The 27,575-nt window shown below is 42.1% G+C and overlaps 1 protein-coding gene across 2 annotated transcripts; it reads right to left on the bottom strand.

The window, feature by feature from the left end:
* VGLL3 (vestigial like family member 3) lies at window positions 1-27,575 on the bottom strand. 2 transcript variants are annotated; one of them, XM_074813335.1, is made up of 4 exons: window positions 27,463-27,575; window positions 17,970-18,225; window positions 12,395-12,895; window positions 1-5,868 (listed from the first exon to the last, which is right to left on the bottom strand). In XM_074813335.1, the coding sequence occupies exons 1-4, from the start codon at window positions 27,565-27,567 to the stop codon at window positions 5,825-5,827; spliced, it is 906 nt and encodes a 301-aa protein (XP_074669436.1). In that variant the 5' UTR covers window positions 27,568-27,575; the 3' UTR covers window positions 1-5,824. The 2 variants fall into 2 exon arrangements, with proteins under 2 accessions (XP_074669436.1, XP_074669444.1); XM_074813343.1 differs by lacking the exon at window positions 1-5,868 and adding an exon at window positions 11,138-11,341.

Below are 27,575 nucleotides of genomic sequence, written 5' to 3'. Positions count from 1 at the left end.
TGCTGTAATTTACAAACAGATTTATGAGTTCTTCAGTTGCATAAGAATAAAAAGAAAGCATTAGCTAATTGTTGAGAAATACAGACCAAACAAAAAAATGCTACATAAAAAATGTAACAATAAAATTCACATTAAATTATTTATTCAGTAATTAAAACAGTGACACTTTTCTTTATACAAAGCCCCCCCATCAGTTTTGATGAGAGGAGCAAAAAGGTTCAATAGAGTTTTGAGGGAAGCAGGGTTAGAAAACAGGTCGGGGGAGGAGAGGGACCCTGATTTGACTGATGGTTTTAAACAACAGCTACAAACAGCTAGCAGGGAAAGTGCAGCATAGTTCTGCAGATACTTTACTAGGTTACTGTAAACCTCAACTGCTATAAATATCGGTTGTCTATAGGTACTAGTTACCTGAGCCCAAGCTCACTGGAATCAATGCTGATTCCAATTGATGTCCACCAATGTTGGACCAGACCCCAGGCCACCACGCTGTGCTAGCCAACACTGGATTGCCATTTAGGCATTCAAGGCTGGTCCCAATGATCTCCATGCCGTTGAAGATTTCCAAAGACACCAAGGGGAGGAAGCAGTATTCGGGCTCCTGTATGCAAATGGCCATCAGTGATGCACAGCTGATCCATCTTGAAGGCTTGAGCCTTTGAGCAGGTACATGACATAGCTGTGGTGTTTTAACTACCCCCATACCTAAACTATCTTTATTGGGAGCTAAAAACATCCTGCATATCACAGGGAACTCCAGCCCAGCTTTCACAGGTCCCACCATGAGCAAGACTGCAAAGCAAGAACAGCGAGCAGGTCATGGGCACTGTGCAGACCAAGGGCAGCTAAAACACAGGTTTCCAGGGACACCTCTAATTCCCCTTGGCAACCAGCTCAGCCCACAAGATGGGGCAACTATAAACCTCTCAACACAGCCTAATTTTAATATGTTGAGCAGTGGCTGCCCAACCATCTACATACAATGCTGGAGAGGGTCATCTCTGCTCACAGCTCTACTAGCTCAGCCTTTGCAAGAAGATTGCTCCCATCTCTCCTGTCACCGGGACTGGATTTTGACCTTCCTCAGGCAAGAGTCCCTTACTCTTTAAAGGGACATCTTCCTGCATCACAACTGTCAGATTGTGCCCATAGGGCTAACATGTAAAAGCAGTATTTATTTTTAAATACTTTCCTGCTTTACATGAGATTTCAGTTCCAAACAACATGCACCAACTTCTTTTAAAAATACACACACAAACAATATTTATCATCCAAATACCCTTTAAAAGCTCAAAGGCTGACATATTAAAGCCAAGAAGTCAATTTAAAAAATATATCTATTTCTAAATTGTTTATAAGAAATATATGTTGCTGGTCCATTGATATGGAGAAAAAGCTTGTACCTGAAATTAATTAATCATATTCAAGAAGATATGCTTGTCTGCTGAAAGGCAATATATTGCACCTCTTTACTCAACTCTGCTGACTCCATGGTCATGTTTACAGATACAACAAATCAGGGGTTTTGAAAAGGGTGGTTTTGGTTGGGTTTTTGTTGTTGTTTGGTTCTGGTTTTTTACAAGTATGGAGACACCCACTCCTGAGGTTACAGAGAATGCAATAAAATGCCTACATTTTCTCAGTCTCAGATGAACTTTAGTGATGTCATTCACTTCATTTCCAAAGGACATGCATTTGAAGCATGAGGGTGGAATGGAGGGAACCAGGTATAGCTACATGTGTGTGTATATATATGTATATAAATATATACATACATAGAAAGAATTGTGGGAGGAGAGAAAGACATACACAATAGTCTGGAAGCAGAAAGGCTGGGTACAGGCAAGTTGATGCTAAGTGCACGTAGGAAATGTGACACTGCCCTCCCGCAACCTCTGCTCTCTCTGAAAGCTGTGATGAGAGATTCATCCTTGAAAGCATGGTTTGAGGCAGAAGCAGACAACTGAGAGAAAACTGCCATTCACTGAAGATCTTCACGCTATGAAAGAGGCATCAGATAAACTGGTAACTGGTGAGGAAAGGAATCAGAACAAAGTATATTTTACTGTTGCCAAGCATAGCTTATTCAGCTCTCCAGAAATCAAATCTGCCAGGTGGTCAGTAGCTGCACTATTCCATCATCTTGTTGGAATGGAAATGCCCAGTTGAAAAAAACTGGTATCTGCTTTTCAAAAACTGGTGGACAGCTTGAACTCTCCCAGTCTTCAAATGAAGACACAAAAATTGTCAGCAGATTTCTCAACATTAATAGAAATAAAATAAAATCCTGGAGTTTAGTATGCAGATTTTCTTGAAATAAAACAATGATTTCCCTGTGTTCTCCCAGAAATAGTGACAGAGTACATCATGTTTTATAAGTCCTTGCAAAATGAATCATCCACTTTCTTGGGACAGCATCAGAACTCATCACACACAAAAAGAATGAAACAACTCCTTTAGTAATGCATTAAGACACATAACTTGTCTGTGACCTGATTTTAAGGGCCGTTTTTTCCTATCTGTGGAAACATGAGCAGTCTTAATATTTCTGTTTCTTTCTCACTGCCATCAATTCTCCATAACTGCAACATTGTGAGCAAGCGCTCCCCTCCTCTTTCAAGAACAAAACCATCACAGCATCTGCTTCTCATAAGCACATTTGTGCGTGTGTATAAGTGTGCGTGAGAGAGAGAGAGAGAGAGAAGTAAATCTGCAGAATTTAACTTAAAAGTTTGTCACAGGGAAGGATTTTTTCTTTCCCATCCTTCAAATCGTAGAACATAGAAGTAGGGCTACCGCTATGCACTTGTGCTTTTATTTTCAACTTGCTTGTTAGTACAGAGGATGGTTAGTGAGTGAGGGAAAAAAAATGAATTTATTTGACTTTCAAAGTTGACTCGTGCATGAATGGCTATAGACAATAGCAGGTTTTTATTGGCACTTGTCTCCCAGAGCCTGCAGAGCAACAGAAGTTCCTTCAGCACACTCACAGGTTCAGCAGTGAAAACTGGGCACATACCAGTAGTTCTTGAGGTGGAAGAGGCAATAGCTTCACCACATATTCATCCCCACTACCCATCAACTCAATAAAACAATCCAGAAAGGAATTCCAGTGCAACTGTGGGCCTGCTTTTTCCTGTCCCATTCTGCTTTCACATCTAGGAAACAGAAGGCCCCTCATTATCTGAACTTGCAAAGAGGAAGGCAATGAACTGACTGCTCTTGCAGTCTTGTTGCTTTTTTTTTTTGCTTCCCCTGCTACCCAAACTCTCCAGCCCTGAAGTTCAAAGAGGATACATAGCCTCTTTGCCTTCCAGCTTTGACAAGTACAGAAAAAAAACCCCAAACCTTGGATTTTTTTTCCCTCCCAGTATTCCTAATACTGTCAGAATTCCTATATCAGAACTCTTATTCTTGAGATATTTCCTGAACTATACCATCCCAATAAGAAAGTGAACCATGGCAGCTATTACTACATTCCCTCCCATACAGTTTTCCCATTGCATTACAAATTCATTGACAAATTGAGGAGCTAGCTCCACCAGAGCAGCAATAATATATAGAACTGTAATGAGAGTGAAATTTATTGAGAGAAAGAAATGCTGATGGACTATAAAGACAAGGAGAAAAACCCCACCACATTTAATTCAGCATCCCAGCACAAAAACTACAACCCTACTATTTTAAAGTAATATTTAAACACAGTCCATTCAGCACTTTTACACTGTCTAAAACTTCAAATCAGCAAGGTACACACTTAAGGATCTTGCCAAATTGTGACATAACCCTAATGCCTCCAGTGCCAGCATGTCAAGCCCTCTCACATGGCAAGGCAGAACACTCAACACCTCATAGGACCAAGTTCAAAAAGCCTGGAGAGAAGCAGCAGCGCAGGGAAGGAGGCCTGAACCTCGGAGTGGCGTGCACATCCCAACACTCCCCCTCCCCTTCCACATGCGGATCCATGTGGTCTCCACCTGACAAACCTACATTTACAATGCTCGTTGCCTTAACATTAAACTGTTTCTTATCTCAGCCATGTGTTTATGTTTTGGTTTCCATTTAACTTGTTTGTCTTTCAGACAGGGATGTCTGAAAACAGTGGTAACAAATATAATAGGTTGTTAAGAGCCTTAGGAAATATTACAGAGGGATCCTGGGTGCACAGAGCAGAAAGGCAACACCTCCAAGCAATAGCAAGGATCTGGCAACCCAGGCCCCAGTCCTGTGCTTGGTCCCACCTAAGCACATGCTGACACTCGTTGGAGTTGCCAAGGGCTGGGCATGGACGCTGACCCAGGTCCAGCCCATCACAGGACTGGGGCTGCCAAGAGTAATCTTGCAGCCCTTATTCAGAGTTGGATTGTGCTCATCTTGGCTTCAACTGAAGTCCTTATTATGCAAGTCAGACCCAAGGCCCAGGCCAGAAATGGGGTTTCCCAAACAGTTTGCAGAGCACTGTGGCTAGACATGGCCATGTCATTTCCAAGTTCAGATTCTAACCCAGACAACAGCCAAGCCTGAATTTGTGCACGCTGAGCACGTGCAACTTCTTACAAAATTCAAGAGCTGCAGCTGGGGTCTCATAAGGCCCACAGCAAAACTGAGGTTAGACAAACAGATTTTGAAGTCAACAGGAGCTGAAAATTTCAGCTCTTTCCTTCAGGTGCTCAGTAGACAGATCAGGTCAGTTGAAAACATTTTGTTTCCACGAGTCACACATTTTTATAAAACTGACATTTCTTTCCTGAATATTGATGTTATAAGTTACCACCCTTGAAATGGCTTAACTGAAACTCCTGCCTCATGAGTTAGAGTATACTGATGCTTATTAGCACTATGAGGGCCTAAAACATAACCCATAGGTGACTGTGTTCAACAGCTGCAGTGGATCATAGATGAGGCCAAAACTCATGTCTGATTTAAATCTGTAAGAGTATTTGGTCCATTTTGAAAGAATGGTTGGGTTGGAAATGCAGTTCCTGTAACCCCAAGTTTTGCTCCATGCTAAAGGTGTTTGCAAGTTTCTGACAATCAGCACAGCACAAAGCCACCTTTAGAAGCGAGAAAATAAAAACACCCTTACTACAATCTAACAACAGGAAAATATTTGGCTGAAACTTTAGGTGAGAATTATACTTGCTTAAGCTAGGACAAAAGGACAAAAACATCAAAATCTAGTAATGTGGAAACAAGGGAAGGTTTAGCTCTTTAAAAAGAAAGGAAAGATAGACATTTGAGGTAACAAACAAAAAAACCCAAAATGCACAAACACATCACAGACATCTAAAAATAGCATTTTATACTTTTTTTTGCCAGTGCTTCTCTGAGAGCAAGTTCTTTAAACAGAACTTAACAATTTTACAATTTTTTTTAAAAAAATATGTCATCCTAAAATAGCCCATCAATCCTTACCCAAACTTTCTGTATTTCTACAAAAATAGATGCACAAAGAGCTACAAAATACTGTATTCCTGAAAGGCGCACTGTAGTCAAGGGAGAGTCTTTTTCCTGACAATTGAGACTGTTCATAAAAATATCAAGCTGAACAAAACAAAACACTGTTAAAGGAGCAGAAAGGAGTTAGGTTGCCCAGCTGCAGCAGGCTCAGATGAAGAAAGAAAGAAAAGTTAGGTTTTTGTTTTTTTTCAACACTGTGGGACCCATAAATGGCCTTACAAACAAAAGGCTCAATAGCAAAACCAGAATGGTTGGCTCTTCATCTTCATGTGTGTCCTTTGCCCCATGCAGGAGTCAACGACTGTTACATCGCCCGCCCAGCTGCGCTGACTCCAGCTCTAGCTGGTCTTAATTTTTCTGAACTTCAGAACCAAGAAGTTTCCTTGCTCTTGTCCTGATGCTGTAGACCTACATTTCAGAAAAGAAAAAAAAAAATAAATTAGAATCTGATACAGCTTTTTCTTCTCCCTCCACAAGAAACTGAAGTAAGGATAAACAGTTTTTGATTTAAAAAAAAAAAAAAACCTCCACAATTTACCAGCCTAGTGGACTTGTTAGTAACATTACTATTGCTCCCAATTTTTTGGTTTATGTGGGATAAGCTTAAACCACACTTAAGTTTTAGACTGGCTCAAGCAGTTCAGGAATGCTGATAAAATCCTTGTTTTGACCTCATTTGGAGCATGGCATGATAAAATCCTCCAGCAAGGTCTGCATAGATAATTCATTACACAACAGAATAATTTTTCCTGGCAGGGGCCAGCCAAAGACCCTACCTCTTTTAGAAAAGGTCTGTGATGCTTTAGGATCTCACAGTTTCTGTGGCATTTCACCTTACAGAGGAGAGAGGGGAAAACGTTCATGCAGCATGTAAAACCCCCAAATAATTTCACCTACAGAGTGTCAGATTTTTAGCCAAGAATGGCTAGTGCTTCCACATGGGAAAAATTAATGATTTTCAGCTTGCATTTGTTATGAGTTCCTCTAACATTTTCCTTTATAAAAAGTGAGGGCTATCTAATAAATGTGGTGCTATGTTGTGGCTTTAGCATTATAGACTTGGAACCTGTGTTATAATCTGGGATTTCTCTGCTCCAGAGGGATTCAAGCTTCGCTAGATTTACACCCAACAGGGCGTATACCTAAAATCCAGACAATAGAGGGGGATGTGCAGATGAAACTTCCCAAAGAAGAGGCATTCTTGCTCACTTATAGGGAAAGTAAAAAGGAGAGATCTGCAGGCACAGATTTTCAGAGGTAGTAAGGCAGTTAGGATTCATCAATTCAAAACCTACCCCTTGATGATTTGAGCCAAGTAAATCACATTTTGTGAAATGAAGGTGCCCTTCCTTCTATAATTCATCATTGCTATACAGACTACATATATATATGACTCATATTGCCCTGCTACATAGTGTAGCTACCAATGCATCAGCTACCTGATCTACTAAGAATTTAAGGCCAATTTCACCACTAATGTAAGTAGGTGCAACTCCAGACTTCAATGACATTGCGACCATTGAAGCTCCATGTTAATTTGATCTTTAACCTGTGAAAATTGATAGATCCATGTGCTAAGCCTGGATCTCTCATTTCCGTATCTGATCACATAATGAAACACAAAGGAAGAGCCATATGTCTTCGGAAAGCCTAATAGGCATGATGGGTTCAGATTTAATTTTTTATTAAAATTTTAAGAGTACAAACAGTTAAACATTTAATGATGATCAACAGCGTTTTAGAGTTGAGCTACAGAACAACTAACAGCCACATAAAAGATGACAGCGTATGGCTCTATCCATGTGAGGATTCCTAAGTAGTGTCCAAACATTTGTGTGTCCAACAGTGAACAGACAGGGAAAGCAGAGGACAGGTATAGCATACCAAACCCTGTTCAGTGGCTTTCTGCTCCATTTCACATGCGCTTGCACTTATTCTTTAGATTGAAAAACCTGGGATATCCCTCAACTGAAGCATCCCTAAAAACATGTCCAGAGGCTCTTTACTCAATGATGTCTCCTTGTTGCTTAAAAATTACTCGTTTTCCTGGCAGTGTCATTCACAGGCAGAGTCATCATAAACTGCTGTTAGTTTCCTTCAAAGCACCTCAGTTAGTGATGACAATTTTGTGTTATTTTTCCCCTGCTGTTTACAATTTTTCTAAACAAAGATGACCAAGAAAAAAGAAAAAAGAAAAAAACCAAACCAGGAGTCAGACAGCAGAAACCTTTCAGAGTGTAAGGAAGTCATTTAAGTTCACCAGTGGAACACTAAAGGCAACGGAAGCCTATGAGAAGAGAAACAGGTTATATGGCTCCTAGGAGCTTAAAAAAAAATGACACACACACACCTGTTTAAGAGAATGTCCACCTGATAGTGGCAACTGGTAGAAGGGGAATAACCAGCTGAACAGACACCTTCCTAGTTAGGTGCCTTTGCAACAACAGAAATAACTGTAACAAGGAGGTTTAAGGTATAGCTATTAAGTCTAAACAGCCAGAGAAAACAATACAAAAAACCAAAGTTGCCTTAGTTACAGAACTGAATGTGGAACACTTTCCATGCCTTTTCCTCATTATATTCCCATCTCCTTCATGGCAAGGCTATCTGCAGTCCTAATAAGTCATGCAAGTGCAACCCTGCTAGTAACCGAGCGCTTTCACTTGCAGCCTGCTGCAAGAACATTTTCCTCTCAGCAAGGACATCCTCTCTTGTGTTGCATGAGTCAGTATTGCCACACCACCACAACTCCCTGTCTCTGGGATACCAGCATTATAGCTCATTGCCACACAAGCAGAATGCAGGTTCTGTGGGAACATCTAAACAAACTTAATGAGTTGTGCCAAACTCGCGGGGTGTGTGTGAACAGAGACAACTCTACAGAAGGCAGCAGACTGACCACTCAAATTCCATATCCAGCACGACACGCTGACGTGTACAGGCATTTCCAAAAGAGGACTTTCCATAGTTAGCCAGGACTAGAGGATGTCGATTAATTCACCTAAATTTAAAGTTACGCACCTTAATGTGCATAACTTTGGATGATAAAGGATGAACACCTCAAATTTTAAGATAGACTTACAGCCCTTACAGCCCTAAAACCCCATGCTGCTTTTAGTGTGCTGGGGCTACAGGAAGCCTCCTCCAGCACATCTGTCCAACAGCAGGACAGGATATCCTCCTAGGCTCTGCAGTAGCAGGGCAAGTTGCACTGCTTTCCTCCCCGTGGGCTGCCTGCAGATCTGGCATCTGCCAGTGCAACTGGCTCCGAGTGACCACCTGAAGTGCCCGGCGTGCAGGGCAGCCTCCCACCCTGCTCCTGAGGAAAACACTGATGTCCGTAGCCATCAGCTCCACTGCAAGACAGTCATTTCCCTCCCCACCCTGCTGGTCTTAAGTGCTCAACTCGGCTTGTGCACCCTTAACGTAAACATGAGGATTTAGCCCTGACACCATGGGATTACAGCTGCAGCAATGCTCTCTGTGCGTACCCAGTGAACCGCAGCCAGTGCTGGTAAAGGCTGACCTGGCTTTGCTTGACATCGGCATGGCAGGGAGTTGTGGCCTAAAGCACAGACGTGCTGTGCTTATATCAATGTTTGATATAAAACATACTTTTGTATGGAGCACTATAGCTTGGGCACTACAGCTTTGGAAAGACACTTCATACCAGTAGCCACAAATTTAACAGGTTTTAACAGGTTTTGATGCAGACTAGCATTTTCTTTAATCCCACTTGTACCAATAAAGAAGCTTCTAAAAGGGTTAATTTGGAGTACACAACGTGAGGATTAAGCCACATTTAATGGGAATCAGGTAGCTAAATCCCTCTTCATCCTCTAAAACAGGACCATGTAAGTTCAAACAGATGTGCAAGACAGATCAATACTTTGTTAGCTCTATGAACAGTGATACGCCGATGTCCCACACAATCTGTTCTGAAACATAAATTCCTAAACCATACCGTTCATGCAAGGGGAATCCCCTCTTAACCTTTGAAGTGATGCAGCATCATCCATTCATGAGATCGAGTATTTGTCTTAGGAGGGCAGAGATGCAACAATGTAGCTGGAAGAGGGTAAGATTACAGCCAGCCTGCCCCAATCTCAACATTACCATTCCATATAATTCAGCGTGAGGAATTTTGCAAATGTTTCTATAATCGCATGTGACAGTAGCACAAGAAATGTGACCCACAGTAAGAGGGGAGGGGAGGGAATAATTTTTGTATCTGAAAGGCTCTGAAAAGCAATGTCTAGGTATATACCAAATGAGCTTTTTTAAGTAAATCACCTGAAGCTCATGGAATCTGATATATTGACAGCTCCACAGGTTGATGTCTTTTATTCTCCACGGACATATGAGCAAAGACTTCCAGATCTGAAGTTTTCTTGCCACTACAACCTTATCCTACTCTGGAGAATCACTTCTACACCGCAGAAAGCCAGTACACTCTTCCAGCCCCTTCAGTTTTTAGCATCTCTGTTGAGATTGCCGTCTCACATTAGAGTTAAATGTAATGAAATTCTGTGCAGTGCAGAGACTTATCCAGTATAATCCTCCCCTGGAGTGGACACAGAGCGCCTGTGCTGGATGAGACTCAGTGTGGTGCTTCAGCAGCCCGCTCCTCTCCCCAGCAGCACACGGTGTCGTTCCCTAGGAGGACACCATTTGACAAGCACGCAAAACCCCGGGGCAATCATGCTCCCTCTTTTCACTATGATCACGCCTCGATTGCCTGTCACCAAAGCATTTGTCTCAAATATACAAGCTGCAGGCAAGGCTGAAAAGGGAGCTCAGAGCCCTCCTGCCCTTCACAGCAAGCCTCTGCTTGCACAGGAGAGATGAGTGTGTAGGGGAAGAGAGCAAATAATTGTAATGTCACAGGCTGCCACTACCTGCTGTGTTTCGTTGCTTGCTCCCTTGCTTCCAAAGCCTTACATGCCAAACTGGGGCTGCCTGATAAGGTTTTGCTGCTGTGTTTCAGTTCATGGCCATTTTGAATAGTCTCAGACAAGTGAGACGTTGGTCTGCTGAGATCCTCTGTTCCTGAAAACCAGTCACACATTTCCCCTCTTTCTTTCCCCCACAAGAACTCATGGACTAAAACCCACACATCAGGCACGGGCCAGAAATTAACAGTTCAGGCCTTTTCCACTGCTTCCCACGCTGAGTAGACAACTACAAGCCATGCAGGCCACTGTTAAGCACTGCCAAATCAGGATCCTGACAAAATTAGCATCCAACTGTACCCCTCCATAGGGATTTTCACAAGGAACAGGCAGCACCAAGTAAAGGCTATATTAGTCCTGTAAGGCAGTGCTAGGACCCACAGTCCTTTTTTTGACATACTCTGCTCTTACAGAAAAGAGAAAAAAGCACCTGGTTTATTAGACGCATTACTGCCAACGAAGTAGCAGTAAGCAAACCAACTTGCGCAGCACTAAAACAACTCACAGTCTAGGCTGGACTTATACCTAAGCCAGGTGGTGGTTTCTCCTGACTAACAATCCCTTACGCAGCTCTTGGCTCCACCCTCAAAAGGTAAGTCAAATACCAGAGCTCTGGAGCTGGACTGTTGGGGCAACCATCAGACCAGGGGCCTCGTCCCCTCTAACAGTGACAGTGACAATTTTCTCACGCTTCAGAGAAGGCAGCTCACTCCCATTGTGGAATTTATCAGAAGGGCAAAACTTGAGATCTCAGTCTTGTCTGATCATTACAAGCATAAAATGTAATTCCTCTTGTATCGTTGGCATGGCTCGAAATGTTATTAATAGATATAAAATTGTCCAGTGTTAAGAATTCTATTATGCTTTTTCTTAATTTCTTGAGGCAGCAAGTGGCATGGCATTTAGAAGAGATTATTGGTTCCCAGTTGCTATTAAAGGAAGAGAGAGAAATTTGTATTAGGTTAGCTCAGTTATAATTGGGTTTTGGGTTCATAGTATTCCATATTTAAGAAACAGCATTTTTTTCCTCCTCCAATTCTTTGTTCCCCTGCACACTAATCAAAGCAAGGAAGTGCTTCTCACACACTGAATCAGTTAGCTACAGCTATCAAAAAAAGAGACAAACAGATACTTTAAGGAAAAGGGAACAGAGATACAAACATAGTATTTCCTTAATAAATAACAAAACACGTTTAAAAAGTACTGATCTGCAAGGATTGCTGCTGGTGAGACAAATACCAAGCAGAAAAAGGAGACCTCAATAGTGCATGTGAGCTCCAGGGTGGATGCGCTGGAACCTTAGTCACCCATCACCTGATCACAAGCAACTACGAACAGTGAGGGCTGCTAAACTGCTCCTAATGCTGAGATGAGAGCCTGCCAGTCAAAGCTCGCAGATGCAGGTGTAGTTCATGGCTAGGATGCTGCAGTAGAATGAATCTAATTCACAGACCTCTGCCTAGACCCTACAGAAAGAAGTTTAGTTCGATGGTGAGCACAGCTCAACTAGCATCTCTACTCTCTATGTGACACCTGGATTCTACACAGGAAGGAAATGCTGATCTGTTCCAATTTAGATGAGTAAGATGCAATCCTCATGTACTGACAAGTTATTAGTTCAGTCCTCATTGGAGCTATATTTTGGTGAATGCACACATGAACTAGCTGAACAAGCTGGAAGCTTCCACATGGAGGTTTAATTAACCATTTCCCACAAGATTTAAACCAAAAAAAACATATCACGTCACAACTCATTTGGCTTGAATGGGACTAAGGCAGACAAAGGTCTCTCAGCAAAAGGCAGTGAGAGCTGGATGTTTCACAGCTCATCTGCCCTGACAGCAATTTCAGGAGGGATTCCCACCTGGAAATATATTTGGAGAAGGCTCTGAGAACAAGCCTTGCTTCAGCTGCAAGGAGCCCACTTTTTGCTCAAACCCTTCCTGCTAAAACATTTCACAGACACAATTGAACCACCTTACCTGTGTCAAACCCAAAACTTGGCACAATGTCCACTGTTCCATGAAAGGCTCCAGCCCATGCTGAGGTAGCGCTGGTGACAGCAGCAGGATCTGTCTTTGTCACGTCACACTGGGGAGCAGGAATCCTGGCTGCGCGGACTGATGGCATCAGCAGGGACCCGTACCGAGGGTCGCGGTGCGAGCTGGGATGGTGATGGTGCATGTGTGGGTGAGGGTGATGGCGATGCATGTACACGTCATGCATGTGTGCATATGAAGGGCTCACCTGAGATGCTAAAGGATAATGCCAGGATTCAGATGCAGCAGGGGGAGGAGGCGGGGCAGTCTGATGAAGGCCGTGTCCTGGCCAGCTGCTGGGATCTGGTGTTGGGAAGGTGCCTGGTGCAGTAACAGGGAAATCAGGGTGTACTCCACTTAGGCATGGTGGAGGGGGAGGCTGATAAGAGCTGGTCCAAAATGAAGTTGGGAAACTGCTCCTTTGGCTTGAAATTGTTGAGCTTTCTGGTGGAGAGGAGAGAAATGAAGTATGACTGAAGCTGAACAACAAATTTAATAACAAAAACCCCACAACGATTTTCTGCTCTCTGAAATTCGTTAACACTGAACTCAAGCTTCCTCAGCAATTACAGAATCACAGGACAGTTGAGATAGGAGGGGACCTCTTGAGATCATCTAGTCCAACCCCCCTGCTCAAGTGGGGTCACCTGGAACAGGTGTCCAGTACCGTGTCCAGCCAAATTTTGGCTGAGATACAAACTCCACAACCTCTCTGGGAAACCTGTTCCACTGTTTTCTTGTGTTCAGATGGAATATTCTGTTTTCCAGTTCATGCCTATTGCCTCTTGTCCTGTTGGCAAGCATTGCTGAGGAGAGCCTGGCTCCCCGTCTTCATTCCCTCCCATCAGGTATTTATACATATTGATAAGATCTTCCACAAGAACGTTTTGTCAGAAATAAAAGACTCAGTACTTCTTACAGCTAGGGCTCAACTTGTATTTAAATGGATTCCAATACCTCTACATTATGAAATCACATTCTAAAAATTCCTCTTTTGAAGGAGCGGTTAGTGTTTTTGATGTGTAGGAAAGTATTGGCATCTCCATTCTCACAATCCTCTTGCCAGCTCATGTTTGAAAGTACTGCTTCATGCAATATGTCTCAGCTCAAATAGGGGGTTTTTTTTGGTCAACGATGGAAACATAAAAATACAGGACTTCACCTCTGATGAAAGAACAGTCATAAAAATAGCCTATGGAGAAATAAAGCCAGGGAAGTTTAATATTTGATGAGGCGAAGAATCCTCTGTTCCTCATATAACATTTACAAAAATATTTATATTATTTTTTTTAAATGACCTTTTGTTTTGCTTTGTTTAATAAGCAACTGGAATGAGGCTTGGGTGAAGACACCATTGAGAATGAACAGATTCTTCAAACGCTCCTGCCTCTGAACTTTGCTTACACAAAAATATTTTGGAAACAAAAACTGTATAAAAGTGTTTTCTGACTGCATCACTAGGACACTCATGTATCTGTTTTAAAATCCATTAAAATCACAGAAACTTTTCCACACATCAATTGGCTTTGATTTAGGCAGTGTATTGAGCCTGATTAACTTCCAGTATTGGAAACAAACTTTGCAAACGCACTATGGACAAACGTAGAGAACTTCTCTTTGTGCCAAACAGCTTCAGAGGCTGCAAGCTTATCTAGCAAACTACTCCAACATGACTTTCTTCAAAAGGTTGCCTTTTTTTTTTTTTTTTTTTTTAAGCAATGTATTTCTATTGTAATTCATGCTAGAAGACTGGAGAGAGCTTCAAGCATATTACAGAAGCCTCAGCACCCCTCCAAAATTGGTATTGTTCCTTGTTTGTAAATTGTTCCTTGTTACAAGGGATTAGGCTGAGATGGAGAGTGCACACCGTTTACAGTGCTGGCAGCAGGGCCAACAAAAAAAAAACCACCCAAGCAAAATCAAGCTGCTTCTTGTCCAGTCTGTTGTTTTCCTCACTGCTTACCAGAGAAGCACAGCTTGACAATGCATTGCCATTATACTGGAAAATTAACCTCTATAATCAAGAGTTTTTGGAAACTATCTGGCTGTTATCTGCATGGAAAAGCCCTAAATCCAAACCATCTCACTTCAGAAAGGCACAGAAAACCACAAAGTATCTGCAGGACAACTTTAATATCAGGAGAGAGTACTTTAAACCACTGGATTATGCCAATACAAATTCATCCCAGATTGCATACCAGCTTGGCTTTACCAATCATGCAGAAGGTCTAGGCCACAGAAAACACGTTTGGTCATCTCCATTTGTGAAACCTGTGCACATTTCACAAAGCCATTACTCCCGTCAGAAACTGTTATGGACCAGCGCCTACCGAGACACCACTGAGTGTAACTGCAGAGGCCAACCTCACCGGTCAAGGTCAAGTCATATCACTGGAGGTACAGGGTTCATCCAGGTTATATGACCATGAAAGAAAACTTCATCTACCCTGAGTGACCACAGAGGATACTACTAAGTGCTATTAAGTGTGCAGCAACCCCATCAAGAACCATCACCGTCTTGAACCACAACCCCCAACCACCACACATTTCCACAGTGTTTGAAGGGTCTCGTTTCCTTCCCACCTTTAAAACAACAAGCACAACCCATTATCTTTACAGATACCGTCATGTCAGGTACCTGGCCTTTATGGGACATGGCCATGGAGAAACAGCCATTTCAGCACTGTCCTTGAGAAAGAAAAAAAAATAATCTGAGTAGCTTCCACGGGCTTTTCAGGAGGGGGGAAAGAGGCATTTAACAAAACCTGACTGCCAAGAAAGATACTACAGTTACCACAGTTTCCTATTCTAAGTACAGGGAGGCAGGGAGATGGCAACAACTCAGATACCACGAAGTGGTGACTAATGCAAATGTTCATGGTGGCTGGCCAACATGCACTGAAAAAATGCCAAAGCGCACATGCTGTAAAGAAGACAATGTATGGAATTTTCTGTAGTACAACATTACTTCTCAGCTAAGGCAGGATGGAAAAAAACCCAAAACAAACAAACAAAAAACAAGAAAGAAAAGAAACCCAATACTTACAGCTAGGAAAAATATGTTGATAAAAATACCATTAAGGTAACATTAGTTTCAAGGTATCATTACTTTCATTAGCCCCTGCAAAAGATTTCAGGTAGCTACACCCTCAATTGAATATTCAAAGTCCATGTTACCAGAGCCTGTTGTAGGGAGCTGTATTTTATCAAATGTGTTTTGAAGTTAGTTTTAGCCTAAACTGATCAGAATTTACCACATACAAAAGACAAAAACTTGCTCTTTTCAAGACAACAGGTTCTATTTTCTATACATAAGCAAAAGCCTCCTTGAAACAAAAGAACCCACAGTATCACCTTAATCATGAAATTACAGTTTGCTCTTCCATCAAGACACTAAAAAACTCCATAACAAAATGAAAAAAAAAAAAAAGCAGAAAATGTTACTAATCCCTCCTTTCGTGTAAAGGAGAAATAACACAGTGAGCTCAGTAGCCAGTTCATACCCACACTTTCCATTTAAATCTGTACCTTCCAAAACGCAAAAGCTTTTTTTGTTTTAATTTGTCTTTGAGTAATTTATCAACAAAAATTCTGTCTACCCATGAAGGTTATTGATAAAAGATCTTCAGGCTAATGATATTTTAATTTCTTTAGGTAATGGGATACAAATTCACATCCATTTGTTGTAACAGAGCATCTCCGACACCTGTACATGAACCAGAAGACCAAGGCGTTAGCATGGTTCTTTCCCCACTTTTTTTCAAGCAGGCATCTTTCAGACACTCATTTGGGCCTGATAAAACTCTTGTCAGCTTCTCTTCTCCAGAGAAGCAAATACCTTCAGCTTTCTTAGTGTCCACAGTGCAGAACCAAGCAGCCCTGCCCAGCAGTCTCCCCGGGGATTTTCAGACTGCTTCAGCAGGTGCAGCAACGGCAGAGAGCATATCCCCTTACTTTATTCCCGGAAGGCTTTCAGGACATGCAGACCTCTGTTCCCCACCGATGGCATGAGGTACACAGGGTCAGGAGGCTGCATGGCTGAAGAACCCTAACGCCAGGCCACCCTGTTCCCTGCCCTCTGGGGAGGTGGGAGCCAGGGAAAAACAGCAGGGTGTCTGAGGCCAAAGAGAAGACACACAACCTCACCCATGGTATGTCTCCAAGCTCAGTGAAGAGGGCTTGCTGTAGGCATGGGGTCTCTGGGGACTGCCTTTATCCCATCTCTAAAACATTTACAGCCTGTCTGGGCCATTTATAAATGCTCCAGTCTCCTTTTTAGTAAGCATAGGTTCAATCCTGCTCTCAGTCGAGTCAACGGAAAATTTCCCATTAACATTAATGGTCCCGGCTCAAGCCATAAATTCCTCTAGCTCCCTAGCCACTTGTGCTGACCTTTGCTTAAACTTCCTCGGATTTGTCATCATCTTTCTGGAAAGCAAGTCCTTCTGTGCTATTTTTCTCTTTACAGTGGTTTCCAAAAATTCCGTCTCTCTTTATTATCTGTGACTTTCATCAATACACTCTTACCTCAACATCACTGATTATGAACACCACCACACCTACAAGGATCCTCACGGTATCTCTGTCACTCAATACGATGCAAGGCCATTGCTCACCATATTTAGTTTGTGTCTTTTGCCAGCCCACGTAAGGGCACGATCAGAAATAATGCAGTTGTGGATCTGAAAGACTACCCAGACTGCACATTCAACAAAATGGAAATAGCGCTTTCTCCAGTCACCAATTTTGAAACTTTATCTGTAAAGTCCACCTAATACACCTGGCAAGATTTGCTCTTTGTTAAACTGATCATGCTTATATGCACAGCATGACAGAAATGTTACGGCAGTATGCAAATGCCTCACAGTACCTACCATGTTTCTACTCCCTGCTCAGAAGCAGAGTAACATCATCCCCATTTTACACATGGTAAGCCAGTTACGATGGCCATATCTCTTCTGTGAGCTCCACCTATGGGCAGGCTGCAATGCCCCACAACACACAGCTGCAGCCACGTGGGCCAGGGCTTGCACCCGAGCCTGTTCCAGCCCGTGCTGGCCTCTCCCTACCTGGAAAGCAGACATAGACGAATCTTAATTGCCTGGCAAAGTCACCCGAGAAGGTTCAGTCTCCTCGTGTCCAAGGCCAGCATCCCAAACAGATTTGCTCATGCCTCAGAGGCCAAGTTTCACACTTGGAGCTTAAAAAATAAGGCTCCAACCGTGCAGCAGACGTTCATAAAGCCACATGAGCTCTGCCTTGTTCCTTCCAGGCCTTGGTGGAGCCGTGGGCTATGGCAAGGAAGAGAGGTGCCTGCTTCTTCCACGCCTTTGGTGCCTCTTTCCCCCTTTAACACTTCAGATCACTCAAGCCCAAAAAGCTCCTCAGTTCTTTCAAATTTGAGGCGGATTTTTCCACCTCCACAGAGGAGCAAAATTTCAGCTGCAATGCAATATGCATTACCACAACACAGATCGAGTAAGCCACACCACAGACAGCAAGTTACTGCTCCTCTTACCTCTCCACAGAGGACTTAGCCCTGCCTTGCTCTTGGTAAGGGCAGTTTCTGGATTGAAGCTACTGGCTTGGCTCAAAGCTCTTGAGAAGTGTTCATCCACTACTGAACCAATGTCTCCCTGGAAGTAAGTGAAGAGGACGCAGCGAGAGTTAAGGTACTCCATCTCGGTGGGCTGGTCTTTCTCATCCTCCTCTTGCTTGCTGGGAAGGGTCACTTCCAGAGACTCCTGCATCTTGTTGTACACAGATAACTTCTTCTGGGATTAAAAACAAAACAAATGAGAGATGTATCACTAACGGCATTCAGTGCTAGCTCAACATCTGGTTTCCTTAAACAAAAATAACTGAATATATTGAATATTCATTTCATAACATTACAGTTGGAATACCAGGATATTTCACACCGATATTTCACAAAGAAGAGATTACCAGTGCCACTTAAGAGTTTTTATTCCTCACACACAGATGAACCTGCTTCTCAGGCACATTTCACAACCACAATTCATTGGCAACAGCTTTCACCCAATACCTTCAAAAGAAAACAGACAGGCTCAAACAATTCACTCCTGACTCCCACCTGGAAAGGATATTCCCATCAGTAAAGGCTACAAAGGTCGAATCCAGCCCTGCGGAGGGGTGGCCAGATACATGATGTCTGCATTTCACCCATTTAGCTAAGCATGCACCCAGTTTTGCTGGCTGCGCTCCCCCAGCTGAGAGTATGTGGCCTTCTGGACTCCCCACATCTACTTGTTGCTGAAGGCATAAAAATGGGAGAATTTGGTGCTCCCCAAAAAATTTTCCACTGTATTAAGTCCACAAAATACATAAATTCTCACTCACTGCCAAGAAAATTTTTATCATAAGAAGCTATACTTTAGGGTGGTGATTGGGGTTTGAGGAGGGGTTGAGGGTTTTTTTGTTTGGTTGGTTTGGGGTGTTTTGTTGTTTTGGGGTTGGGGTGGTTTGGTTTGTTTTGGTGTTTTTTTTTTTTCCCCTCCTTTTTTTCTTTTTACTTTTTAAACACCAGCTTCTGGTAAAAAGGACAAAAATTCAAGTCATAAAAAATTAAACATGTGATCTGGGGGAAAAGGGGGATTGACAAGTCTGCAAACACATGCAAAAATATCCATCCCAAACCAAAAACACCGAGAAGCATATAAAAAAATAAAACCCGCACAAGCCATCTGTGAATGGCTATTTCAGAATCTTCTCTCTCTCTCTCAAATCAAACCTAAATGTCAAAATAAATGTGTGTGAAGATCCATTTTGCATGGAACATATTTTTCAGATGTTCCACTTTACAACTGTTTTCACAGAAAAAAATCTCCCCACAACAGTCAAGCTGCAGGAATCATAGCTTTTAGCTAGCCAGCCATTTCCACAGCTGACTTTACACAAAAGCAGCTTCAGGAACCCAAAAACAACTACAGCACATATGTAGAAGTATTTCATAGCTTTTCTATAGAATTACAGTTTGACTTATCTTTTATGGTTTGCTTGGCAACACTTTAGCGCCATCAGAATCTCTTTAAGTTTACAGCTATTTTCCCTTTTTCCAAAGTTGTTCTATAGAAAAAGTTAAACAACTACACAGTCTATAAAGCTGCATTTATACAATACACTTGTCTGATTTAGAAACAATTGAAAGTCATTTTCCGATCTTGTATACCATCAATATATTTACATTCGGTGCTTCCTAAAATCGTATAAGCTGATACAATTTCTCTCATTGTAATACAAAACAGATACTCTGTTGCTATGTCTTAATTATGAATGGTTATGAAAAAAAAAAACCCACACCTGTAAGAAAGAGCTATTGACAAGTGGAATTAAAACGATGCATCTGCCATTACAGTACAGAACATAAAACAGCTCAGTAATACCTTTAACTCTGATGCTGTTGCACGAACTGCAATGAGGGATGTAAGTAATTTTCTTTTACAGTTTGGGATATCCAGACAATAGTCTGGAATTCAAGTAAATCTGTGCTTCACAAAACAAGTTATACCATGGCTCTGCTTAGAAGAGTATTACATATTTAGACAGATAAAGAAAAACTGTGGGATTCACTTTAAAAAAAAAAAAAAAAAGAACAAAAGATGGAAACAGTAAATTAAAACAGTTTTACTAGAAACTAAAATTGCTAAAATGAAACATAATCTTAGGCTTTGAAACATATTTTTGCAAATGCAGAACTTGGGGCGACCTATACTTTTTTGGTGTATGCTTTGTGCCTTCTGTAAACAAACAAACAAAAAGTCTCCTAATATTTGTTCCTGAAATTCTTACTAAGATGTCACTCATAGTGAACTTCATGGTTTTGCCTAAGTAATCACAAAGCGATGAGACCTTAGTAAGGCAGAAATGGTTATAACAATATTGCATATACAGGAGACATATGCATTAGAAATCTGTAACACATCTACCTCAGTGACTGGATCATTCTTAAAGGTGCACCATAACCCAGATCCTGTTAAAAATGCAAGACAAGTGGTTGGGGAGGGTGTTTTATTTTGGTTTTTGCTTGGGTTTTGTTTTTTTAGTAGAGACAAAGTATGAAACAGATCCTTTATAGCAGTCTAAATAGATTCTGATCTAATACAACATCTCAGGCAGTGTATATGCCAGACCTTGAATATGTGCAACACACTTTAAAAGTTGACTTCTATCATTATAGGTATACTATTTGCATTTATACTGCAAGTATGCAAATATATATACAAGCACGCAATTATATACAGAAACACATCGTCTAATCCAGCCCCTGGCTTGACTTGGTTATCAGGAAGGAAGTCTTTCAATGTTCCTATATAGAGACTGGAGCTCAGGAAATTAAAACTTATCTCCAGAGTCGCTTCTCTGTGCAGGAATGTTCCCCCTTCCACAGTCTAAGAATCTAATTCATTTTCCATTTCAACTCTCCTCCCTTCCCTTCCAGTTCATGGGCAGTCATTACAAGATATTCTGAGCACTTGCTGCTTTTGAAAACACCAAATCTGACCTTTTTTTTGTTTAAAAAAAAAAAGTAAAAAAGATGGTAGAACTGATGGACAAGTACAAGGTCTTGTGTAAGGACTGAAGTTATTTACAGTGAAAAGTTGTGTTTTGTGGCGAGTTTTTTGCAAAAGATGAGAGTTCTAAATTAAAAGATTTTTCAAAACAGTATCAAGCCTGTGATCAGACACAGATCTAATTAATCTGTATTTCAGGAATAAATTATCAGTCCGTAATTACAGAACTCTTTAAATAAGAGACTACAGTGAGATAAAGTGACTCAACAAGTTTCCTTGTATGCAATGTATATACATCCTTTCCATTGTATACATCCTTTAATAATGTTTTTCTCCCCTGAACTCCCTTAAAATATCCTTTCTGCATAAAAATTCCATATTACTTGTTCTGACCTTAACAGAATCTTCTCACAGCATTTCTGACTGCACTTGTGTGAGTGGAAAAGTATGCAAGATCATCAGCTGCTAAATGAATTTGTCCCACCATCATGGGGTGGGGGAGACCAAAACAGAAAAAAAAACAGGTTAAGTTTCTGATAACGAATCTGGGCTAGCCCAGTTTCACTTGTACTTTTATCATATGATCAGTTCTGGCATATATTTAAGTAGTCAACAGCATCTGTAAGATCTTTACGAAGAGTATTTTCTGACCAAACACAATGTTATTTCTTGCCTATATTCAGATCACAAACACTTTAATATATTCATGAAATCCACCTCTTTCTTCCTTACAAACTAGAGGCTGACATTAAGCAGCCTCTGAAAAACAAAACAAACACACAAAATCTCATCTTGGCCAAGACTCAGAACACAGAATTAAAAGCCAGCTTAGCATACTGGGAAATAGGGAAATTCAGTGTCTATAGCACCTGATGCCAGCTTAGAAAATAGGCCCCAATTTGTGGCTGAAGGATGAGTGGCACAACCTCTGGGTAAATAGTGCTGTACAGCATGGACTGAATTCAGCTTAAACCAACGTTATTTTTGTTATTTCATCTATTCACAGAGTCTTCCAAAGAGAATTTAAACTCTTAACTGCAGGTTGTCTAACAAAAGGAAGCTAAAGGTCAGTAGCAAATCACCGCTAATACGGGAATTTTAAAGAGAAGGTTTATGCTGGATAAGCATCATTCTGTCTTCTGGAGGAAAACTGACCACTTTTAGACTAAGAAAGCATGTGGTCCAAAATCTCACACAGAACCCACATCTTGAAGATTCCTGTTATTTTCTAACATACCCTATGCAGAACCAAGCAAAATGGTTCTCATGCAGTGAAATTCTGGCCACGTTAAAGCCAATGGCAAAAGTTCAACTGACTTGAAGGCTTCTCGGGTCTCACCCAGGGTGTCTGGTAAAAATGTCAGAACACTCCTCTTCACAAATTGAAAAAAATTCGCTTCCAGCTGAAACCAGCTAGTAAGCAGCAAAACAGAAAAACAACCAAGCACAGTTGAGGACAGAGAAAGTTTTAGTTTAGCCAGTTTGAAAATTCAGGCCAGCTCTTATTTTTCATATAAGCTGGTTGCCTATTCCTTCAACTTATTATCTCCATACATACCATCATACAGCATATGGTCCTTTATGCTCCCAAGCATGAAAGTCTGGTGTGCCTGTGGCCACCTGTTACAGATTTTCCATTATGAGAGAAAGAACAGGAACCAAAAATAAAGAATAACTACGCTGAGGAAATACTATATGACCCTATCCTGAGAAAAAGGCTGTCATTTGACATAAGCTTCTGAGAAGGAATTTCAGCAACAAACTTGAGGCAAATCACGGACAGTCCTCCATTTGCGGAGCTGTCTGCCAAGCAGGCTCCTATTGATAACACAGAAAGTATTCAAGGAAGAAGACAATTTCAAGCAGTCAGGGCATCAAATGCTGGGCCTGAAAGCAGTATTTACAGCATGCCCTGAAAACAAGAAAGGCTAACTTCTACCCTTGCAAATGAACAAGCCAAGAGCAAAGCCACACGCTTGCTTTCAGGTGAACCACTGGATTTGTAGCAGTAGAGCCTGGAGCTCCTGCTATGCTCTGCTGATGGAGGGAAGCACTAGAAAAAGAATGAATTTATACATCTTTTGCTGTACATCTAAACAGAGGTGTACCATTAAAGTTTGAAGCTCTATTTTTACATAAATAGAGGAAGATCAAATAGAATTTGGTCCTAATCAGAACAACAAAGTATAGCAAGCCAAATTTTTTAAAACAGCAGTGTTTTATGGGATTAAACAAAACAACAAAAGTCCCACATACAGGGCAAGACTTAATCCAGGGTTTGCATCCTCTAAACCTGAGAGTAGCCTTTAAAGGGTTCCAAGAGGTGCTGTTAAAGGGTTTTGAGAGGTGCCTTTAAAGATTCAACTTCCAGACAAGTCAGTAGTAGGGCAAAAGTCAGGCTTCAGAACAAGCCTTGAGAAAGCATCTGAACTACAAAAACTGAATATGAAGCCATCTTCTGCTTCTATCTGCTGTGTTAAGGTACTGCAGACTGCCACAGAGTAAAAGCAGTATAATAAACCCATCCTCAAAGTTGTGAGCATGTGATACAAAGAACTTTACTGAAAAACTAAGTTACAGTACATGAATTAGGGTTTAGCTACAGCCAGCTGACACAACGTTAAACGCGACTTATCCTTGTCTGCAATGTTGTTCGTTTGGAAGGAAGAGTTGAGTTAGCGACCTAATTTGCTAATGAAGACAAGCCCTTATCTGGAAAAAGTCTGTCTACAGAACGGCAGAAAGTCTGACTTGAGCACATCACAACTCTTTATGCAAGACTTGATTTAGCAAGGATGGTGTTGGCTTAGCTCTCTACATCTACATACCATGGAGAAATTCCAAAACTACCATTTACTGTAACTTCCCATTTCAAAGGTCTTAAGCTCAGCTGTTAGTGAGCCTGGGTGAATCCTACCTTAGCTTCAGCTCTGCAGCTTGCTGTACCTAGACTGACAGGGCATAGCAAGCCATCACGGCGTTTTGTGTGCACCAAGAACACAACAGGATTCTTCACCAATTATGTGTTTCCAGAGTCTCTATAAATGAGCAGTTCTGTTACACCCATTCCTCACCCTACCCATAAGAAAGCCGAAATGTACTACTACAGCTGCACAGCCCCTCAGGAAAGTGTACGATGAAGAGCATTTTAATTTTGCTGTTCTGCAGGGTTTTACCCTCCCGCAGGCATGGCTTCTTACCATGCACAGGAACAAGTTCATATTGTAACACCGGCACACACACGCTCTGTCTTTTGGCAAAGGAATATGGAAACCCCGATTTAGCTGCAGAATTAGGGCCACACCCCATTTTCATCAGTTCCTTCTGGCATTGTATGAGCATGTATATATCCATATTCCACTTAGTTCCCTCCAGCAAACACCCTGGACTTCAGCAACCTCAAAGATCTAAGGTGCTAAGCCTCCGCTCTCATTAACATTTAATAGGAATTCAGGCTTCAGTCCATTAAGCGCTTTTCAGAAAAGTCCCATCTAAATTAATTTGCCAGCAAGTCCTTTCTTGGCTAAGGATTGGTGAAAGTTAAGCTTTCAGAAATTCTGCATTTCTGTGCAAGGCAGAAATCAGTTCTGCACTGATTTTAAGGGAGTGAAAACTACAGATACAGAAATGTGGGAATAACTTTAGAGTAGGGTAATTTTAAAAAGGCATGATGAACCATCCTCTAAAAAAAAAAAAAAAAAGAGATAATGTGTCACTTCTGCACAACCCAGGTGCATGCTAGTCCATCATTTAAAAGCAATCCAAGATCTGTTATTTAAAAAAAAAAAGAAAAAAGGGGGGGGAAAAAAAAAAGACAACCATTCCAAACCCTTTCACTGCAGAGCAGTGACACAATGCCAGGCGCTTGCTGGAGACGCTTCTCCTGACCCATGTATGCAGCATGCGACCTATAGAAACGTGATGAGGTTACCTCTTCACAGAGACACTGCAGACCAGAACTTGAGCCTATACATCTGCAACGGCAGCTCCACAGCTAAGGAGCTTGCTTTTCTCTTTAAAGGATACAAAACTGATACCAAAAGCTGATATAACCAACTACACGTTTGTGACAGATTTATTACAAATACCTATGAAGATGCACAAGCTTTAGTTAGAACAACACACCTACGTCTCCTCACACTAAGAAGGAAAGGAAAGCCAAGCACAGCACCAAGGAGCTTTCTCTCTCAGAAAACAAACCATTTACTGGATACTGAAAGACACCAGAGTAGTACAACAACACTGAAAAATGCTTCGATGGAGTGCTCAGATATTTTAAGGGTGAGCTCTGCTTTATCAGCTCCAATGCAGAGTTTTATTTTTAAGATATCCGACTAATTCATCTTCCCTCACTGTTATTTTTAAACCACAGTTTTAATTCCGGCAAAGAAGAACATTCTTTAAAATGGTCATCGTCCTCATGAAGAGTGCATGAGCGTTTTACATGTTGAACACATGTGTAAGAAGAAACAAAAACCTGGCAACAGATACTTTACCCTTCCTTCTTATGCTCTTTACCAGTTGATTAAATGTCCCTGACAGGACAATTCTGAAGAAACAGAGACTTGCAAAATGTCATATGTTACCCAAACAATAAATCTTTGCACTACAATGCATGAGGAGTTCATTCTAGGTTTACTTTTTTGTTATTTAAAAACCACTGGATTCAGAGAAAATACATAAACTGCTCTAAAGTTTGCAGCTGTTAGAATTAGAGAGTGCAACATTCTTAGTTCAGCAACGACAACTTGGTTTTTCAGTCTGACATTTGACTAGTTTGTGAAGACTCTCCAGCTCCAAATATTTCAGGAAAACTGGCGCGAGCTGGATTAACAAAAACAAATTGTCAATAGCATGGAGGATAGTGAGGTTTAGATGTTTTTTGGTGGAAACAGGATATATGGTGCTGGCCACGACTCATGAGCTGTGTTGGCTCAACAGACCTATCTACGTTTCTTGCCTTGCATATCTACCTCCACTTTTCTCAAATAGTATAACCCACAAGAACTCGGTTTATTTAAAATGAAATTTCAAGAAACTTTGGCGTTCATTAGGGTGCCTCTGGGACATTTCATACATGGTGCTGCTTTCAACTGATGGAGAAACTGCATGATTCTGTTTAAAAATAAAAAGCAATTGCACTTGAGCGTGACACAGCTGCTAACGATCGTTTAATAGATTTTCGTGTACTATGTGTTCTACACTCCAGATCTGGAAGAGAAATACAGCCAATCACCTACAGAGTTAAATGCCAAAAAGTTCACAAAGTTTCAACTACAGTTTCTAGGTCTCTTAGTTATTTGAGATTATTTATTCATTTTCCCTCCAAACCACGCAGGCTAACAACTGGAGCTCCAGATATTCAAATACAAAGTTTGTAACTAAAATTACTGAAGAGATGGAAGGGTCTGCAAGCTGTGATCTAGATTAAAGAAGAAATAATAATGAAGGCACGCTGCAACAGACAAAACTCACAAGTTTTCCAGAACTCGCACACCGTGAGCAACCTGGAAAAGTTGGCTGGGGTATCATTTCTGCAAACGGGCTCTCTCCCCCAATAAAGAAAAACACCAATAACACGCAATAGGAATTTTAATGTTTTAGCCCATATTCGTGTCTCCCAGGCAAGTTGATATTAGGGGTCACTTCCCATGTACGGAGAAAACAATCTTCATGGATAATAATGATAAAACCTTATGGAATGCAGCAACAACCAAAAAATGTATTCTCAGATGACTACATTAGGGCCAAGTCAATATTAGTCCCACTTCACCCACGCACTGCATAGTCTAAAAATGCTGTCAGCCTGATAAGAATTTCCTGATTCACTTTTTTTTTCTTTTCTTTTTTTTTTTTTTAAAAATACATCTGATCACCAAATTCTGCTGGAAACTCGCCGGAGCCGATGCTCCAGGAGAGCCGGGGTGAGCGGCGCGGCGCGCCCCGTCCGCGGGGAGCAGCGCGGGTCCCCTCCCGCCGGCGGGCGGAGGTTCCGCCCGTGTGCGCGGCCGCGGAGCGCACCGCACCGCACCGGCGGGCGGCAAAGGCGCAGCTCTGCGCCGGCAAAGCGGGCGAGCAGTGAGACTCGTCAAGTAAGGAGCGACGGCGGAGAGGAAAGGGGGGAAGAAGGCAAGAAATAACTCTCTCCCCCTGCCCCGCTCCAGCCGAGCGAGCCAACACCCACCCCCCAAATACAAGAATGTGGGGAAAAATTACTTGTCTTTTAAAAAAAGGTCTTACCAGGCTCTGCTGCTCCGGGGCACCCTCACCAGCTCCCCGCATCTCCAAATCAGGCTGGGGGCTGCATAGCGCATCGCTGGCTGGCCGGGGCGGAGGTCTCCGCCCCGGCCAGCCAGCGATGCGCTATGCAGCCCGCTAAGGCGAGGGGGGGCCTCCCCAAAAAGCCCCCCCACCCCCCAGTCAGCCCAACCAGCACAACTTGCGCGGTTCTCCGCGCAACCTTTCCCCTCCGCGGCTCACCTGCGGGCAGCCCGCCGCGGGCGCGGCCGCGGCACCGGCCAGATAGCGGGGTGCCCCGCACGCCGCCGGGGCGGGCTGCTGCATGGCCACGTCCGAGCAGCTCATGGCCGCGG

Source organism: Strix aluco, chromosome 2 (genome assembly GCF_031877795.1).
Source record: "Strix aluco isolate bStrAlu1 chromosome 2, bStrAlu1.hap1, whole genome shotgun sequence".
Classification (NCBI taxonomy): domain Eukaryota; kingdom Metazoa; phylum Chordata; class Aves; order Strigiformes; family Strigidae; genus Strix; species Strix aluco.
The sequence above is the reverse complement of the archived record's forward strand: the minus strand, read 5'-3'. Positions and strand labels throughout refer to the sequence as shown.

Excerpts from the sequence above, each read along its gene's own strand:
- VGLL3 (XM_074813335.1), bottom strand. The coding sequence starts at position 27,567 with ATGAGCTGCTCGGACGTGGCCATGCAGCAGCCCGCCCCGGCGGCGTGC. Across the intron at positions 12,896-17,969 it reads GCTAAGTCCTCTGTGGAGAG|AAAGCTCAACAATTTCAAGC; the intron begins GTAAGAGGAGCA and ends CCTCTCCACCAG. Across the intron at positions 5,869-12,394 it reads AAGTTTTGGGTTTGACACAG|GTCTACAGCATCAGGACAAG; the intron begins GTAAGGTGGTTC and ends TCTGAAATGTAG.